Genomic DNA, 19,853 nt, shown 5'->3' on the forward strand with positions numbered 1-19,853 from the left:
TTATCATGTATAATCTGTAATAAGAGAGGCATGTAAAACCTTGAAGTCAGATTTACAGGGGGAAGAGCTGAATTCCACAAAGTTTCTTGAACTATATTTAGTTATATCCCAAATACTCAGATTGTACTTTAGGAAAAGTAGAAGCACAGACTAATGTTAAAAGTATTCACAACTGTCAATGTGTTGTCAATTTCTCTCTTTGTGATTGGAATGAAAGTACAAATTATATAGGACAGCTTTTTATTTAAAAAGAACAAAATTTAAATATACTACTAGTTATCTAAAGTTTATCTGTTCGCTGCAGTACTTATGATTTCAGTGAGATACATGCTTTATGGTGGGGGAAGAATTACTCATTTATTACAACTGTGACTCTAATAAATTCATATATAACATTTTTTTTACCTGTGCAATAAATTACAGGTAATCCTCACTTAACCACTCATTCAGTGACTGCTCAAAGTTACAATGGTGCTGAACAAATGATATTTGTAACCATTGCAATGCCGTCATAGACATTTGACCAAAACTCAGGTAATTGGCAGCCTGCTCATTTAGGACCACTTTAACTCCTTTCCACCTGTCTATCTCCTACCATCTTTGCCATCAAGACCCCTGCCATTTGCATTCCACTGTTCCCAGCTAACCTTCACTGGCTTCTTCCTCCTGATGCTGTTGGCAAGGCATGCCTACCCCAACCTTTCATAAGATGGCTGCAGGCTAGTGAAGCTGTCTTCCCAAAGCCTTGCAGTTTGAGGAAGAAGGTGTCAGGAAGGGTCAGTCCAGGCACACCTTGTCAGCAATGGGACAAAGACAGTAAGAGTCAGTAGGGGTATTTGAGTACAAGGCAGTGGAGGTCAAGGCAAAGTGCAGAGAAATCAAAGGGCAGAAATTGGATAGATGGAGAGCTGAAGAGGAGGCAAGCATGGCAGGACAGGAGAAATATGAATCTTTGCCTATTCACCACCACTGGGACTACTAAAACTGCTATTGATAAAGCAGGGCAGTCATGTGAAATTTTACCTGATGACTGCATTGCTTAGCAATAAAAATTCCATTCGAAATTAAAGGGGATTAAACAAGGACTATCTATATACCAAGGGTGTCAAACTCAAGGCCTGCAAGCTAGATCCAGCCTGCGATGAGGCCAAATCTGGCCTTCGTTGCCATTATGGAAACTAAAGGTCCACCTATATCACTTTGGCCCAGCCTATGCCATCCCGGCATGCACACGCGTGCATAGGCACAGTTCTCTCTCACCACCTACAGAGCAACTGAAGTACAGTAAAAAAAAAAAAAAAAAGTTCAGGCCTTCCAACTTCGCGAGATTTTATTTGGGGGGGAGGTGAGAAGTTGGAAGGTCTGAACTATATTTTTAACTAGTCCCACAGACTAATAGCTCTGCATATGGCAGCAGCGAAAGGAACTGGAAAGGTATAGTGAAAGTATGTGGCTGCCCTGGGTGGCGGTGGGGGGAGGGTGAGGGTTCGGCCTGGCTGAAGGGACCTCAGGTAAGCTGGGGTGGGGCAACTCTGCACCCCCTGCCTTGCTTTGCCTTCCATCCACTCACTCCCACCTCGCTTTATTCTCCGCCACTTCTTGCTCACTATCATAATCTAGCAAGATGCTGAGCAACACGGTGCAATCACCACAAAGCGAGGAAGTGGGTGGAGTACGAAGCAAGGTGGGTGCAGAGCTGCCCCCCCATGCCCTGCACCCGCTTACCTGAGCATTCTGCCAGCCAGGCACTGAAGCGCTGCAACTGCCACTGCAATGAGACGGAGGGAGAGATGAGGGGGGCTCCAAATTCTCTGTATGAGAGAACGTGCAATCACTGCTTCAATCAGGGCATTCAAGTGCTGGCAGTGGGGGGTAGGGGCAGGAGCCACCTGAGCAGCTTTTTTCTTTGTCCTCACTAAAGCAGTGGCAGGCTCTGCGGGACAGCAGGGCCTCTCATTTTCCCCCCAGCACAGCGAACTCCAGCTTCAGTCAGGGCGTTTAAGCTGCTGGTGGATGCAATGATTTCTCCAATCAGCCAGCCAGCACTGCCAGATCTGCTGCTGGATTGGCCAGCCAGTGCAAAGCCTTCTCTTCGTCATCGAAGAGAAGCAGCAACAGCCTCCGCAGCACAAGGTCTCATTCCTGCCTCGATGCAGTGAACTCCAGCAGGTGTGATGCGGGTGTGAAGGGCCTGGCCCTGCAGTGCTTTCTCAGTTGAAGGTTTCATTCATCCTTCAAACAGTAAGGCTGGCCCACATAAGCGAGTAGCACACCAGGACCACAGATGGTATTGGTTCCTATACCCAGCCAATTCTGATTCTACGGCCAGCCTTACTGTTCCAGAGGAGCTCTGATCAAATTGCATCAAAGAAGGAGGTGGGTGGCTAAGTGACGGGCAGGAAGCCCTGCCATGCCCAGCAATAGAAGGAGAAGAGACGGCAAGAGGAGCTCCATTGCACCCCAATGAAAAGCAGCAGCAGCCCAGCCACTTCCCTTCCCTGCAAAGAAGGCAGGCTGGGTCGCAGGGACCATGTGGAAAGGCAGGCAAGCGGGCTGGGCCGTGGTGACTGCATGGGAGGCAGCTGGGCGAGAAGTGAAGGAAGACTCACTAGGCAGAGATCAGCTGGGCCACATGGTCAAGGCAAGCGAGGGAACCAAACAGGAGCAGCTATGCATCTGGCATGACTCTAGGCAGGCGGAGTGAGATAAAGAATGACTGGGAGGGGTGGGAGCCAGTGGTGCAATTAGCCGGTTCTTTGAACTGTGCAAAATCTTAACAACTGATTTGACTGAACCAGTCCGAACCGGCTGAATCCCACCTCTGGATGACAGGCATGTAAGGAGCAGACCCAAGTGGTGCGGTGACAGTGGGGGGAAAGGAGGGAATGAGACGAGGCACTACAGCAGCTATAACTTTGAAGCAGGGTCAGGTGTAAGTTTTGGGGATTGTTGTAACGTCCAACAGCTGTTAAGTAACTTGTAGCTTGAAGAACTATCTTTACAAACCATAAGAAAATCTTGTTAACAATACTTTCTCCCCATTTCCTATACATTTTTAAGAATAAATCAGGAAGACAACTTTAAAATTCCCTTATGGGAAAAAATTAGAAAACTCAAAACATTGTTGCATCTACTTTTATTATCTATATTAATTTGCAGCATTTTTCCAAACTAGCAAATAATACTATTTCTCTCATTTGTGTATGAAATGCAAAATATTGAACTTGGGAAGTCTGTACTAGCAATGTACACAAAACAGAAATATTTTATAACAAATCCAAAATCAGGACAAGTTGAATTGTTCTGGACTAGCTATTTTTACAGAATAAGTAAAGCAGTCCCTTAAACAGTTCAGTATTCTAACTGGTTCCCAAATTTTTTATAATCCATACAAAACTTTGTCAGATTGAATATTTGCTTCCATAAGTTAACATTGTAACAGCAGAATTTTTTCATCTAAAACATACCAGTCTATTAGAATTTGTCAGACTGCTTACTTGCTACTCAACTGGAATACCTAATAGATGTCATTTTAAATTAGCAAAAGTATCTATGATAAAGACTGCATCTAAAATGATTGTAACAGAAAATCATAGTTCAGCCTTCAACTATCTGTTAAATAGAATTTACTTAGTCTTTGTTACAAAGAAAACAATATGATATTGGTTAGGTTGGCTAGCTGTGACTAATTTATGGCAAATATTTAGGGCCATCCAGAAATTGCTCACTGGTGGATATATTAGCTGGGATAGCTGGCCCTGGAGTTCAGTAATGTTCATTGAGCCATACATACCAGACTTTTCAAAAATTAATGCAGATGATTTTTTAGCTTATTGCATTGTTTACAACTTATGAATGCAATTGAAATTTGAACTATATTTAAACTCACTTCAACACTCTTATAAATGAAGATATTAACACTTATTTTAAATATTATGATGAAGCCTTATGGGGTGAAATAATTAATCTTATGCAGACCATTTCTCCTACATGTTCACAGTATTTCTTAACATAGAAGGCAATAAGGACTAAGTCTTTTCAATAGTGATCTCATATCTTTGAAGATGTTTCAAGCATTATAATTGTAATATATTCCTTAGGTCCTATTGTTGGATGGCAAAAATTGGTATTGAAACCTATATTACTTCAAAATATTCTAATCCTTTTCAAAAATACTTTGAAATTCCAAGACTGATCTATTTCAGGAATGTAACATTATTGCCCTGGCCACTGAATTCTTGAATCACACTTATTTTAAAAAATGATCTACATTCAGTGTTAAAACAACAAAACAATATTTTCCCTCTTAAAATATCTTCAATTGATACTTGGAATGTAATAGGAATGCAATGCAAAAGAAGCTCTTAAAAGAGTCTTCTGTAAGAAGCAGGCTCTTATCTGAATCTAATGGTCAGTTTTTCTGGCCTTTTCTCTGGATTGCTGCCAAGGCGTTTTTCTTCACTGGTGGCTATTTTCCCCCAATCCACAGTTGAAAATTCCATCATGCCACGCTTCATTGCCCGCACAAAGACAGCATCTTCTGGACTTGCAAATGGGATTCTTTAAGAGTAATAAATGACAATATTCTTATACAACCAATGGTTAAATAGGCTTTTGCATAGAATTTAAGCATATTCTTAAAATAATCACAAAAATGTACTACCATTTTTAAATTAAGGCTCCCCTTAAATTTTTCCTCTGTAATCTCAAAAAATGCTCCAAACTCACAATCAAATTCTGCTCAAATCTCAAGAATTGCTCCAAGCCCAAAACTGAATTCTGCTTTGCCCAAAATAATTATGTTTCATCAGTGTTTCTTTTTGACTTTGAGCCAATGCCTGGACAACTTTCCTTGGCAACATTTTTAGAAGTGGTTTTTCCATTGCTTTTGTCCTTGATCTAGGGAGAGTGAGAACTCAGGTTTCCCCATTTCTAGTTACTGCTTTAATCACTAGACCAAACTGGTTCTCAGTATATTTTGTACCAAGTAATTATGCAAATGGTATGCAAATTAAAGAGGAAAATATTGATGATATGCAAGTCAAACAGTACAATATATTCATACCAATTATACCTTCCATTGAATGTTCTTTTGCAAATCATTTAAAATTCAAGATGGGTGAATCTACTGATATGTCATATTTATATCTAGTGATATTGATATTTAAAACTCTAATCCTTAATATTGCTACTTAAATCTCTAATGCATATCTTCAGGAAGTTTATAAAATGTGCATTCATATTTATACAAGCACAATTATCTGTTCAGTTTAAGGAGCTATGTCTTGATTTGTCCTTTTACTTGTATAAAACTTTTATATTTACAATATAATTTTAAAATATGGAGAAATTGTTTGAACTACTTACTTAATTAAATGATTTCCAAACTCGCAACCTAGAATAATTATTAAAAACATTGAATGTTGTATATTCCTTTTGTCAATTGATATATATTATTAAACAACTAATCAATTTAAATTACATTCATTTTAAAAAGTAGATGTATAAAATTATCAATTAGTTCTAAAATATTTATTCAATAAAATGTATTGAATTTTAATTTTGAATGGTTAAAAATAGTCCCTTATAATTTGTAAATCTTTACAAATTTATAATGTATACATCTTAAATAAGAAAATTACTTTTTTCCTCTTCAGATTAAATTCTATATAACATGTCTAGAAGCAAAACAATTAATTTTAATATGCTTCATATTCATGCAATATATGCATACAATAAACAATTTTTTAAATTATTTTTTAAAATTTATTAAAGATCCAAACCTCCAATAGTTTAATTTTTGAACCAGAAAAGCCAAAAATAGAGCAAATGTTTTAATACTATGTTTTACAAGAATTTTTATTAATATGTACAATATAATTACAAATAAAGATCTTTTGAAATTGAGGGATAATTATAAACGTTTAGATAATATTGAAAATTATTAAGCATGTTAAGGAAAGAATGTTGATTGGTAATCTATGTTATTAAGAAGCATGGTGGTTTATGTGATTAAAACACTGCATTGACAAGCACGAGTGCTGTGATGGGGCTAAGTGAGCTCCTGTTCTTTGCTCCTGCCGGATATTAAAGAACCCCCAACTGGGTGTACTCCAGGCAACAATGATGTCACCTGCTAATCCTTTCAACCTATAATCACTGTGGTGCCTCCAACAATAGCGCAAAATATATGCTACTTTAGTAAATTATTATTGAAATACCTGGAGGCAAGCGCAACACTTTTGTGGATGTCAACCTGAATGCTGCCTTTGGCAACAAAGGTATATCTACTCTTTTCCCAAATCCTATGGACTGAAGGACAACAGTCTTCTCATGATTGTAGATATGCAGAGCTGATTCTCTTTCTTTTCTAGTTATTTCTGGGAAATATAAATTAAAGTTTTGTCAGAGCATTAAAATATTTTAGTACTTTTCATTAAATGCTCAAGTTTCTTTGGCTTGTTATTTATTTTTAAGAGACTTATTACATTCCACAAAATGTTCCAGAGATTCCTTTATGTCTTTCTATTCTTCCTTTAGAATATTCATTGAAAAATTCAGTGCCAATTGCCCTTTCAGAGGCATTTTGAAACCTTGCTTCCACAGTGTATTATTGTTAAATGGAGGGGTGGGGAGGTTATTCCATAAAATTTTTGAAATTTGTGATCTGAATAAAATGGATAGGAATAGTAACTATTTTCCCTTTTCAAAATATTATAGCCAGATGTCAATCAATGAAATTCAACATTGGAAAAATCAGAATAAACAAAAAGAATCATTTTTACATAATACATAATTAAACTTCAGAATTTGCTACAATGGGATGTGAAGATGGCTGTCAGCTTGATTGGCTGCAAAAAAGGGTTAGACTAATTCATAAAAATCATGGGGATGAATGGCTATTAGGCTTGATGGCTACATGTCGTTTAAAACCCAGAGCCATTTGTTCAGTGACTGTTCAAAGTTACAAAAATCCTGAACATCCTCAGAGTATCGGTCATCACATTACCCTCTTGATCATTTGTTTGCAATCTGGGTTCTTGGCAACTGATTTACAGTTATGATGAGTTGCAGCATTCTGCAATAATTTGATTGCCATTTCCAATCTTCTCTACTGGCTTCCTCAGAAATTAAAATGTGAAACCATCAGGGATGGTTACTAGTTGCCTAGTGCACTCTCCCTGACATTCATGTGATCCTAGAATCAGCGGTGGTATTCTACTGGTTCGGCCAGGTTCGGGTGAACTGGTAGTAAAAAATACTACCGTTTGGCCGAACCAGTAGTAAAAAACAGTTCCCAGTTCGGGCAAACTGGTATTTATTTATTTATTTCCTACTGATCAGCTGATCCAATGATCAGCTGGGCTGGGATGCCCCTTGCTGTCTTACTGCTTTGTCCAGGAGGCTTCCCTGAGGCCCAGGAGGCAAAAAGGGACATGCGTGGGAGGGGCCTATTGGGAGGGGCCCATGCCACTCACTTAACCAAACCAGTGAGGTTAGAGCTAATGGATCACTGGGAAACAATTTGCTTCATAGTGGCCGCAAAAATAACAGATGCAGTCATACTAGGACTCTCCTGGCTAGACAAGTGGGGCCCAACCATCTGGTGGCAGGGAGGCAGCTGCAGACAGAGGATATCAAAGGGACCCCAACCCCCTCCTCACCATCAAATATAAGCACCACCCATGCAGGGAACCCTCCCAGAGGGCTCACCAGAACAACTGGCAGCCACCTCCGACAAAACCTCAGAGCCGGACAGGACAGATCCCGAGAGAATATCAGGATCTTTCAGAGGTATTCAGAGAGACTGAGTGCAACATCCTACCTCCCCACCATGAGACAGAGTGCACCATAGAAATCATCCCTGGAGCAAAACTCCCAAACCCCAAAATGTACACCATTACACCCCAATACCTGAGTATCCAAGGGATCCCCCCTCATCAGTCAGCCTGATCAAGTGAATATCAATGTTGAAATCAACTTGGGAGAATATTTAAAAAGACCTATAAAAAACAGGCAAACAAACACAGAGCCCCCCAACGGTCATTCCAGGTGGGGGAGAAGGTGTACCTCTCCACAAAATATCTGAAGCTAAAACTCCCTAGTAAGAAACTGAGGCTAAAGTTTATGGGACTATTCCCCTTAGTAAAGATTATCAACCCAGTCATGGTGCAGTTGAAATTGCCCCGATTGCTAGGGAAGATACACCTGGTATTCCATAATAGCCTCTTAAAACCTGTGGTCAGATCAACCCTGAAGCCCCAACCTCATGAGCCCCCAGACCCCGTAGTCATAAGAAGCTAAACCTATTATGAGGTGCAGCGAATCCTCGATTCAAGGTGGCACAGGAGACAACTCCAATACTTAATCAAATGGAAGGGCTACCCATTATCAGAGGCATCTTGAGTAAAGAGTAGGAACATCCAGGCCGATCGCCTTATAGCAAAATTCCATGCAGAAAGTCCAACCAAGTCTAGGGGGGGGGGTGTTCGCAACCCTAAATGCTACATCTGCACTCAATTTGTTTTTGCTTTATAGAGGTCACCTTCAAGAAGTGAGAGGAGCCGAATGTCAACTCATAGAACATTCTTATGCCTGTTTTAGCAGTTGTCATAAAAAGGGGGGCAAGGAAGGAAATCTGGAAGAGCAGTGCAGCAGTTTGAAATCGAAAGTACGTTCCAACACTTATCTTTAAAAAAATTGTAACTAAACTATCAGAGATTTTCCTGTGAATATATTTAATTGGAGAACGTGATTGATGACACTCAGCCCATGAATGTGCTTAATTGGAGAATCTGGTTTATGAGACACACAGGAGAGAGGGGGAAAACAGGGTCACAGGTGACTATAAATTATGTATGCCAGAGTTGGCTTCATACAGGGTAATGCCAGTATGTCACCTCTAATAAATCCTTTGACATTTTTTGAAGTTTGGCTGGAGAATCATGATTTAATTGGGGAAATTGCTGGAATCCTGAAAGCACCCTTGCTACCTCCTCCACCAGCAGCAGTCACTTACCTGCCTGATAGTTTGTGATTTTGGTTATGGAAACCTGGCAAGAACACACCACCTAGCAACCAGGACTGCGCGGATTGCTTATGTTATGTAATATGATAGTTCGTTACAACTGCATCATTTAGCAATGAAAATTCTGATCCCAACTCCAAGTCAAGGACTATATGCAATCTGAAGGCCATCTGCTGGGAGACTAGTGGGCTTCCTGCTGCTGTTGGCTGGGCACAGAGTACTGATTATATTCTTATTTATTTATCAAATCTACATAAACAACCCTCTGTTAGAAAGAACTGTGGGCAGCAAAATATTTAAAACACAATATACCAAAAAGATTATATTAATAAACAATGCTGAGACCAAAGTAAAACTCATATTAATCCATCAACAATCCAATACTAAATCCATAAACAAAACATAAGATCCCTGCATATTAAACCTTACACAATTACTTTAACCATAAAAATAATACTTTTTATCTTTTGCAAAACATTTCTCTTGAAAAAAAGAGAATTCTACCTTTTCTGTCGAGCAAAGTTACTGAGGGAATGTGATATATTACATATAGGCGGTATCTGCACTCATGTGACAGAGGATTGTTAAACAGGTCTGCAAAGGTTGAAACATAGAAGAAAATTATTGAGCACAAATATAACAATCTCATGCTAATTTCCATAGTGCAAACATAAAATGTCATTTTGAATTCAGAAAGTGTATCCTTCCTGAATCTTCTGACCCATTGTGAAACGCAATGTGAAAGGCCACCCTTGCCTTTTGACATACTTTGTGTTGTTATCTTTTGAATTCTTATGTACCTTATGATTAACAAAACTTACTATTTCAAGCAAGGAATTAATCCCCATGTTCCACATAATGTGTCATTTCTTTTTTTTCTTTTTTTGCCCTTTGCAAATAGACTTGCTAATGCATTTCAAGCAGAGAGAAACTACAGCTGCAACAGAACTGACTCTTTCCTAGGTGACTTACCAAGATCATCATTGGATTTCAGTAAAATAACATGTATTCGATATTATATCCAGGCTTGCAAGGTTAATGAAGTACACAAGTTCAAAAAACTTATATACTGCATATTGAAATAGGCTATAATAACATAAGTTTGATACCCTGATTATGTATTAACACTTTCCTTTTATATTGTAGTGTATTGGGCAGGAGCTAAACTTATGTCTTCTAAATACAATTTTGTTTCCCAAGAATTAAGTTATGGTTTAGATCTCTTTGTTTATAAAACAGTTTTTGCCTATTTCCATCAGGGTGATCTCCTAACGCTCTACAATAAACTACAAATTACATTAAAATTTTAGGATTTGAAGATACATTATTTTGGAAAAGTATTTTGATTTAGTACATCTGAAAAATATGAATATCTATAAAATGGATAATGAGGTTTTTCTCAAGAAGTTCTAAAAAGTGTTTGTTTTAGAAAAGTTTTTCTCTTTCATAAAAAGGAAATCTAATTAAGTACACTTAACGAACCACTAGATGGCAGCAGTGGAAAGAATACCTACTTACACTATTTTTGTAATTTACTTAGAAATAATGTCAATATTAACCAAAACATTTTTGCTGTCATAGTATGGATTTTAATTTCAATTATTTGTAGAATAACAATTATGCTATTGTTGTATGTAATCTTTTGTGCCTTTCAACAGGAAGAAAATTTAAAAATAATATTATACATAAATATATTAAGATTTAATGTAATAAATGAGTAATTTTGCTGAACTAATTAATATCTTTTTGCAAAATAAAAATAGTTCCTTGTCTATAATAATTGGAGAAAATAACATTGGTTTACTGAACTGTCGATTTGAAAGAACTATAAATAATGCCTTTAATATTGTGTAGTACTCTTGAGTTTTTCAGAAAATAGATGGCATGACCTTTTATGTATTGGTTTCATCAAGTCAGTCTTGTCTCCTGGCAATTGACTGAATTTATATAGCTTTCTTGGTATGACTTTTAGAAGCAAGTTGCCATTGCCACCTTTTTAGGGCTGGGAAAGCAACTGGCCCAAAGTCATCTAGTTGGTAACCTGCAGCAGTAGAAGTTTTCAGTTCTCTGATTTCTAGGCTGGTGCCTTTTACCACTATAATGAACTGCTCTTACTGATCTACTTAAATTATCTTAAATACATATTCATATCTAAGAAAAGTGTTTGTTCTTCTAAACCAATCTCAACATAATTGTTTTGGAAATGCCCATACCCATCATAAACTTTCTCCCTTTTCAATAGCTGGTGTTTTCAAAATATGGTGGCTATATCTTCCATATTAGCTGGGATAATCTGACTATCATTAATCATCTTCTTTTCAAATTTAGAATGGTTCAGATTTGTTCCTATGAAATGTTCAGTATGCTAGTAATGATTTGGATGTTATTAAACAATTCCAATAATTACGTTACCAAGGAATACGTTCTTAGAATTCTGAAAGCCTAGCAGGATACATGAGTGCATTCCTTGGGGTGGGTGGGAGGAAGAAAGATTGCCTACACACTCACTTTCAAGGTTAACAGTTTATAATCCTACTTCCCTGCAGGCAATTTCATACAGCAGAATTTAGTGGCGCCAGTACTGTCTTGTTTATCTTAATATGAAGTTTCAGACTCAGGCGTTTTCATATGTCCCTTGTTCTGCCCAATACAGTAAAAGAACACACACACACACACACATCAATTAAAAATACACAGGTGTGCTGAATTACAAAAAATGTTTCTTAACAAAATAACCTATTTTTTAAAAAAAATGGAGTATAATATCAGCGTTCCTTCCCCAAAGCTGCTTCTATGAAATAAATGTATTTATATTGGTACTGTTATTCTATGTAAGACACACACACACACACACACACACACACACATTATTACTTAAGGTATGTAAGGTTCGCAGTCCTTGTAGTTCTTTAACAGTCATATCCAATTTTTTTAGCTGATTGTTGTGAAGCAGCAAGATCTGCAGTGAGTGTAAATTTTTCAGAGCACCTAAAAATGATAACCAAAATATAAGGCACTATAGAAACAATTTGTACTTTAATACCTATTTTATTGCAAGAAAGGCAATAAAACAGTTAAAACATTCATGCTTTCTTTATAAAATTCTTGAAAGCATTTGGCTGGATGGGAAAAGCCTGATAGCCTGGGTAAGGGATATTCAAACCCATCACCTTTTTTATGAAGTTTCAGATTGTTCATCTACTTCCAAACATTTATTGCATGAAAATAGTGTATTCATTTGGGACTGACTATCATATTCAGGGTAACATTCTCACTGCTAGCCACCTCACCTTCAGAATGAAGAACTAGGATATTCTACAAAGACCTAAAAAAATTAATTGCTTCCCAATTGACCTTCTATAATTTGTCGACTACCTACTGATTCCCAGCCATTTACTGATCCACTTTTTATTCCCAGTCATTTATCTACCCCTGGGATAATCCCATCAACCCTCGGGGGTCATGTGGGGAACTCTGGCCTAGACCATGTTCTCACTATGACCATCAAGTCAAATTAGGAAAACAGCTGGTCAACTATTATTGCAGACAGTTGTTTTGAGAGCTGTGGTAGCACAGTGGTTAGAGCACAATATTGCAGGCTGATTCTGTCCATTGCCAGGAGTTCGATCCTGACTGGCTCAAGGTTGACTCAGCCTTCCATCCTTCCAAGGTGAGTAAAATGAGGACTCATATTGTTTGTGGACAATATGCTGAGTCTGTAAATTACTTAGAGAAGTCTGCAAAGCACTATGAAGTGGTTATAAGTGTAGTGCTAGTGTTATTGCTATTTAACAGAAATTATAATGAAACTACAATGGGCCAACCAGGGGAAGGATATGTTATTTTTTAGCAACTATTATTATTAACACTATCAATTAAATCTGAGACTATGTGCTTGTGTTCATTTATAACATTTATGTGATTATGTCATAATGCAAGTGACATAGTTGATGCAATTACATCATTCACACAAGTGATAAAATTACTTAAAATCTAGTCTATTGTATGCAAAAAGATCCACTTAAAGAGACTTCCCTACATTAGAACATCACTTAAACTCAGGAAGTACAAATATCATGTAACCAAGTCAACATAAGGCTTAAACTATGACTAAATTAATCTTGTACAAATTAAAGAAAGAAAGAAAAATCAGATTTAAGATTTATTGTTGAGTTAAACTAATATTCCATCTACCTCTGGTGAGCTTACTGAGAGGATATTATGAAAATATTTTCTTCATTTTACATGTATATTCCAAAGAAACTTTGGAATTACAGTAGTTTAAAATTACAATTAATATTTTTAAAGTAAAAACAATTGTTAAATTCATATTGCATTTCAAACTACAGGTAAGGAAAATTAGATAAAAAGGACCATTGCCACATAAAAATCAATACAATTTTCAAAAGAAAATAAGCACAAGAGCAAAAGTCCTTATCTGGTGCAAGAATAGTAACTCAGGACCAATACATATTTAAGAGAGCATTCTTACATCTGCTGCATATGTATTAAACTTATTTCTTACTCTGAAAAATCAAATGAAATGTTTAGACAGTACCTGTTATATTTCTGATATCATTATTATGAAGATATAATTCTGTCAAGCAACAGTTATACTTCACGAAAGTGATATACTGAAGCTAAACAACAAAAAATAGAACAGCAGTTATTTCATTTGTATAGGAGTTCTCACTTTTGCAATGGCTTTTTAAAATTTCCTTAACACACACACATGTGTATGTGTTTATGTGTGTGTGTGTATAAATTTAATCTAGGAATGTATGTATGTATGTATGTATGTATGTATGTATGTATGTATGTATGGTATTCAGCTTTGTTCGGGTATTTTCCCACGTCATTGTAGTTGTGCTTTTAAAGTTGTAGCAACGTTTCGGCAGAATCTCATCTGCCATCATCAGGCTTCTATATTGTGTTCGTCTGTGAGTCAGACTATCACAGCCGTTTCAGTTTTAAATTTGGGGCAGCCTACTGCTGTGCCAGAGGGTTTTTTCTTCATCCTGATTGGTTGGGAGTCTTGGTCTGTGTTTATTGGTCTTGGAGTTTGCTATGTTCTGCTTGATTGGTGTTTCTAATATCTTCTGTCTGTTTTGTGGCTCTTTTTGTGTCTTGATTGGCTGGAAACATTGTGTTCCTTTAATGGAGGCCTTTAGTGCAGCTTGGCTCCGAGTAAATGGACGGCTATCATTTGTTAGGAAGCTAGGTTTCATCTTGAGGTGTGTTTGAGCTGGAGGTATCAGGGGGGATCTGTTTGTGCCCAGGTGTTTGTCTGGCTTGTGGTGTGGAGATTTTTTTGCTTGAGTGCAGGCTTCCAAATAATTGACAGTCTGGTGGAATCATCTCTTCTATTCATGCTTTCTGGTCTTTTTTCAATCTCTATGGCTTCTCTGATGATTCTGTGGCTGGGGTTTTCTATAGTGGCTAGGGTTTTGGTGCCATTGAAGTTGATGCTATGACCTGTGGCTTTCATGTGTTGGGCTAGTGAGGAAGTGTGTTCCAGCTTTTTTACTGCATTTTTGTGTTCATCCAGGCGGGTACTTATTCTTCTATGCACAGGGGACTTTGTATATGCCTTGGTTTTCCAGGTCAATTTTATCTTTGGGGTTTCTTTTGCTTGGGGTTGCACTCACAAGCAAAAAAATATCCACACCACAAGCCAGACAAACACCTGGGCACAAACAGATACCCCCTGATACCTCCCGCTCAAACACACCCCAACCAGGCACCCAGATGAAACCTAGCTTCCTAACAAATGATAGCCGTCCATTTACTCGGAGCCAAGCTGCACTAAAGGCCTCCATTAAAGGAACACAATGTTGCCAGCCAATCAAGACACCAAAAGAGCCACAAAACAGACAGAAGATATTAGAAACACCAATCAAGCAAAACACAGCAAACTCCAAGACCAATAAGCACAGATCAAGACTCCCAACCAATCAGGATGAAGAAAAAACCATTCTGGCACAGCAGTAGGCTGCCCCAAATTTAAAACTGAAACGGCTGTGATAGTCTGACTCACAGACGAACCCAATACAGAAGCCTGATGATGGCAGATGAGATTCTGTCGAAACATTGCTACAAACTTTAAAAGCACAACTACAATGACGTGGGAAAATACCCGAACAAAGCTGAATACCATACATGTAAGTACCCGTGAAAACTTAAGAATATATATATATATATATACACACACACACATACACACACACACACACACACACACACACACACACATACATATGAATTATTCTATTAAATATGGTTACAATATTAGCTATGATATTTTGGGAAATTTATTCTAATCAGTCTGCTGAATTAAGAGAGATAAGAGATGTTAATTATATTTCTGGAACTGGACCCCTTTGGAAAAATCCAGAAGGTTTGATTGGTATTTTCTGTTGCTATTGTGGCAGAGTCTGAACATTTTCCAAAAAGTAATCTGCAAACTGGAAACATTTTTTGATATCCCAGAAAATTGCTGCGATATCCCAGAAAATATTCCATGAAATTTATACATAGCTAGATTCTATGGAATATTATAGTTTTATGAAGACTCTTAAATATGGATATTTATTTAGCTTAATATGATAATAGTCCACTATGCATAAAATTATATTTTAGAGAGGCCACTATAACTTTTACAATTTTCATTATAATTCTGAAATTTTGGCTTATTTTTAAATACAGTCAATGGTACTCCCCTTGAAAGAATAATCTGAAAAGGTTTATAAGATATAAGAATCAACTGTGGTTATGAAAGTTCCTATAGTTGATACCTTATTGTGGTTTAGCCACAAATTTCTTAATTTCCGGAACCGTGATAATTGAGGAACATCTTTTAATCCACTGAAAGAGAAATTCATAACATTAGTATTTACTATAAAAATAAGAATCTTATAAAATCTTAAAAACAATTGATCATTCCATAGAAGGCGGGGGGAGGGAGGTGAGGAAGCAGAATGATTTCTTATCTATTATTCTTTATATCACATCAACTTTGTACATTTTCTAAATTCTGGTATTTAGAACATGTTAAAATAACTACTAGTCCAATAAAATAAAGACTAAACAGTCTACCTGATACCATAGTTTGATTTCAACAAATTCTGTTTGCTATTGAAATATTTATTGATCTTATATGGCATAGCTTATTTATAGTAACAGCTGCAAATAACTTACTTTTCTCCAAGGTATAGATCTGTGACTTCTTTATCATTCTTGTAGCCACAAATTTTTAGCTGCTTTTCTAAAATCTGAAAATAGATTGTGCCAGAAAAAAATATTGTATATCAATTATATTGAGTCCCTCCTCAAAGGGACACAGCCGATTCACAAATGTGAAAAATAATAAATACAATAAATGTAAGTATCTGATTATACAAGAAGTAGTTAGATGGCCATGCTGTTCAGAACAACCATTTTTTGAGAATCCATTGTCTTTTGCTCCAAGCTTGATAGTTAAAGCATGCAGGTAACAGAGCTGAAACAGCTTGAGGGAGTAAGACTTTATTAGTTTTTCATTGAAGACGTTTCGCTTCTCATCCAAGAATCTGCTTCTACAGAGCTGAAGAAGCTTCTGGATGGGAAGCGAAACATCTTCAAGGAAAAACAAAGAAAGTCTAGCTGCCTCTTGCAAAAAAACCTTTGGGATAACCATGACTTGGATTGCCAACCTTTTCGACCTCAGGGACCACCAGACTCATACTTTTAAATCCCGAGGACCACTAATACGATTTTTTTAAAAAAGATAATATATTTAATATATATATTTTTTATATTAAATATAAATTTAATACTAAAAATTTAATTTTTATTACATATATAAAATGCTTATTTAATTATAACAAAATCGTAGATGCTTAATCATAACTGTGGGGCAGAGCAAAGGGAAAGGAGAGGCCTCTCTCATCCTTTGCGGGGGGAAGGGAGGATTTAAGAAGCCACATGGTGCCTAAAGGCTGAGAAGATCTGGATGGGGAGGAGCCAGCTCCTCCTCAAACAGAAGAAAAGCAGAGCCATCTCATATCTCCCCCAAATTAGAAGAAACCTCTCTCTCCTTTGCCAGGTGTGGCTGCCTGGAGTTGAGGGTGGGAAGGAGAGCCGGGCTAGAAGTGCCGTCGAAGATGGGCTCTTAATAACCAGGCAACACCCCCTTTCAGCCTCCGCATAAGAAGAGGATTCCCCGAGGCTAAGTTCCAGGTTTCTCCCCCCCCCACCCCGTTTTCAAGCAGAGAAGGGTCCTTCCTTGTGTGGAGGCCGAAGGGGGGGGTGTCAAACCCAGAAAATTTGGAGCTCTCACCTGTACAAACAGGCTGTTTATTAGGAATCTGTCTTTCTCAGTGCTCTTTTGGTTTGTGCATTTGGTCTCTCCCCTACCCCATACCAAAGGAAAGCCAGCCGGGCTTCTCCTTCCCTCCTACCCTTTCCCCTGCTCCCTTTCCACCACTCAATCCTACTTCGGGACAGAGAAGAATGTACTGGAAACATGTGTTGGCATTTCCAACACACCTCCCTCTAGCCCTCGCCCACAATTCTTTGCGTTTCTCCAGGCCTGGCTTGCTGGGGAGAGCAGCCCTGATGTCTCTGCTGCCCCCCTAGGAAAAGAAAGCGAGCAGAAACAACTGTCACTGGGGGAAAGAGCGGAGATCGGAAGGTACAGACAACAGAAAGCAGCACTTTTCAAAGGCGGCAGCTTCCAACTTCTCTTGCCTGTGCCCCAGCGAGAGCTTTGTTTCTGCTCACTTTTCCTGTGCTTTCCCTGGGCAGCAAGGCTGGGGCCATGGGGGGGAGCAGCAGAGCGCCAACAGGGATGAGAAAACTGACATCGATGCTCCATTCCGGACCTCTGAACAGGATGGTGAGCGCAGACTTGCCCACTCCGCCCCCTCCCACCACCAGCAGCCAGTACTTTTCTTGCCCTGGGCCATCCTACATCCCGTAGCCATAGAGGAAGAGCCCAGGCCAAGAGGGGCAAACTGGAAAGTGTGGGAGTGCTGCGCAAATGCAAGTGGTCATCTCCATTGACGCTTCAGTCCACCTGTGCTGCCAGCCCCTTCTTGCTACAACAGCACCATTACCTCGTCCTGGCCAGCGAGGGCTGCACTGCTTTTTGCAGGTTTGTGCTCGGCTGAAGGGTGGGAGCCAGTGGGTGGGCGGGCCATAATCCAGGGTGCAGCCTGGTTTAATTGCTTTGGGGGGTGCTTTGGGGGGACATTTCTCTGCAGCCCACCAAAATTTTCTCACGGACCACCAGTGGGCTACGGCCCACCAGTTGGCGACCACTGACCTGGATGACTGAGAATATTCATAGATATTTTGAAGAAAAAGGTCTGCTTTTTTCAGGACAAATTTACGTTCTACTGCTGCTTTTTTTAAAAAATTATTTATTACATATTTTCCAACAGTTAACCCACATTTCCAATCTTTATAGCGCTTCAGTATCGGGATCACTCATAATTATTAGTATTCTTACTGCTGCTATTTTTTTATATCCTTTCCGCTATAGGAGAATGGAAAGACCACCCCCTTTTCCCAAGTTAAAGTTCTGCTTTGAGAACCAAAGCCCCTTAACAAACACTTTTTCCTATTGCTCCCTAAATTGGCCTCTTGATAAAGAAATACAACCTCTTGGCGTTCATGAGTCACCTTAATTCTGCTTTTCCTGATTTGCCGCCTAACATCATAGTTGGCTGAATATGGATAGCACACTTTCACAAAGGAGACTGAATGAACTCAAAGGCATCTTTTGTAATCATAACTGTTGAATAAACTGCAATTAGCTGGGTGTACACCTTGCAGGAAGTCATCCCCCTTGATTTACAAACCATAATTCTTATAATAATCTAAACCGAAGCCAAATGCATCACATTATGTGCCAATTGCCAATACAGGAATAAAAATGAACCCAGACCCAAAGGGAGGCATATCCCCTTCCTAAAAACCTAGGACATATGTATGGACTTAGAATGCTCTCTCCAATTAGAAAACAGGTTTATTTGCTTTTTAGGAAAGGAGAAAAAAGGATTTCCTAGGAGAAAAGGGCTTAAAGACACACCCCTTGCCAAACTGACCGAGAAGGAGGAGGAGGATGAAGACACTCACCTCATTAACAATTTGGTGCTCATCCAAACTGACACGAAGCCTTTCTTTGCTCCCTCCTGGACCACACTGAGAGGCTTTTGGAGTCTGCCGGGCGTCAACCGACCTTTTCGGCATTTTTGTTTGGGACAGAGGGCGCGTCGCTTCCCAGCCCGGTGAAAGAGGATTAGGCCAGACGTGCCTAGGTAGCCCTGGGTTCTCGTCCCGTTGTTCCGGCTTGTAACGTCGCTCCTGTCCTCATCTGGCAGGTCGTACAAGAGCCAAGTGGCCAAACGCGCCGCGTGCCTGGAACGGTCGCTATGGCGACGGACAAACGGGCCGCGCTGAAAACTGTAGCTCTGAAGCGCGCTGAATTCAGCGCTTAGATCAGGACACAGTATTGGTGCAGCCGCGGAGGGAGAATTCCCAAACGTCACCGTCTCTAATCGATTATCTAATATCGAAATCAGGGAGAGCTAGGCGGCTCCTCCTATTCACCAGCAATGCAAGGTTGTCTTTTGAGCATCTTTCCTCCGAGAGAGAGCTTCTGTCTGGCTTATAAAACCATTGATTTTTACAGAACCTGTGGTTCATGTAGAACAAAAAAAAAATGCAACAATTTGAATGGGTTGACCTTACATATTCTCTGATGTTTTACCAGGTTTTCAGAATTGTCATTGCAGGAGATTTCCTAATAGTACAAATAGTTTAACAATCACTCAGAAGGCTA

At 38.8% G+C, this 19,853-nt stretch overlaps 1 protein-coding gene across 2 annotated transcripts; it reads right to left on the bottom strand.

Moving 5' to 3' along the window:
- Window positions 1-2,215: 2,215 nt before the first annotated feature.
- Window positions 2,216-19,481, bottom strand: LRRC72 (leucine rich repeat containing 72). 2 transcript variants are annotated; one of them, XM_087945188.1, is made up of 9 exons: window positions 19,148-19,481; window positions 16,226-16,299; window positions 15,823-15,892; window positions 13,587-13,668; window positions 11,903-12,016; window positions 9,533-9,622; window positions 6,222-6,380; window positions 5,368-5,395; window positions 2,216-4,560 (listed from the first exon to the last, which is right to left on the bottom strand). In XM_087945188.1, exons 1-9 carry the CDS (start codon window positions 19,259-19,261, stop codon window positions 4,395-4,397), a joined length of 897 nt encoding a protein of 298 aa, XP_087801314.1. In that variant the 5' UTR covers window positions 19,262-19,481; the 3' UTR covers window positions 2,216-4,394. The 2 variants fall into 2 exon arrangements, with proteins under 2 accessions (XP_087801314.1, XP_087801313.1); XM_087945187.1 differs by lacking the exon at window positions 6,222-6,380.
- Between the last annotated feature and the right edge of the window lie 372 nt (window positions 19,482-19,853).

Source organism: Notechis scutatus, chromosome Z (genome assembly GCF_049901735.1).
Source record: "Notechis scutatus isolate UNSWTSFEM ecotype Mainland chromosome Z, rNotScu1.2, whole genome shotgun sequence".
Lineage (NCBI taxonomy): Eukaryota > Metazoa > Chordata > Lepidosauria > Squamata > Elapidae > Notechis > Notechis scutatus.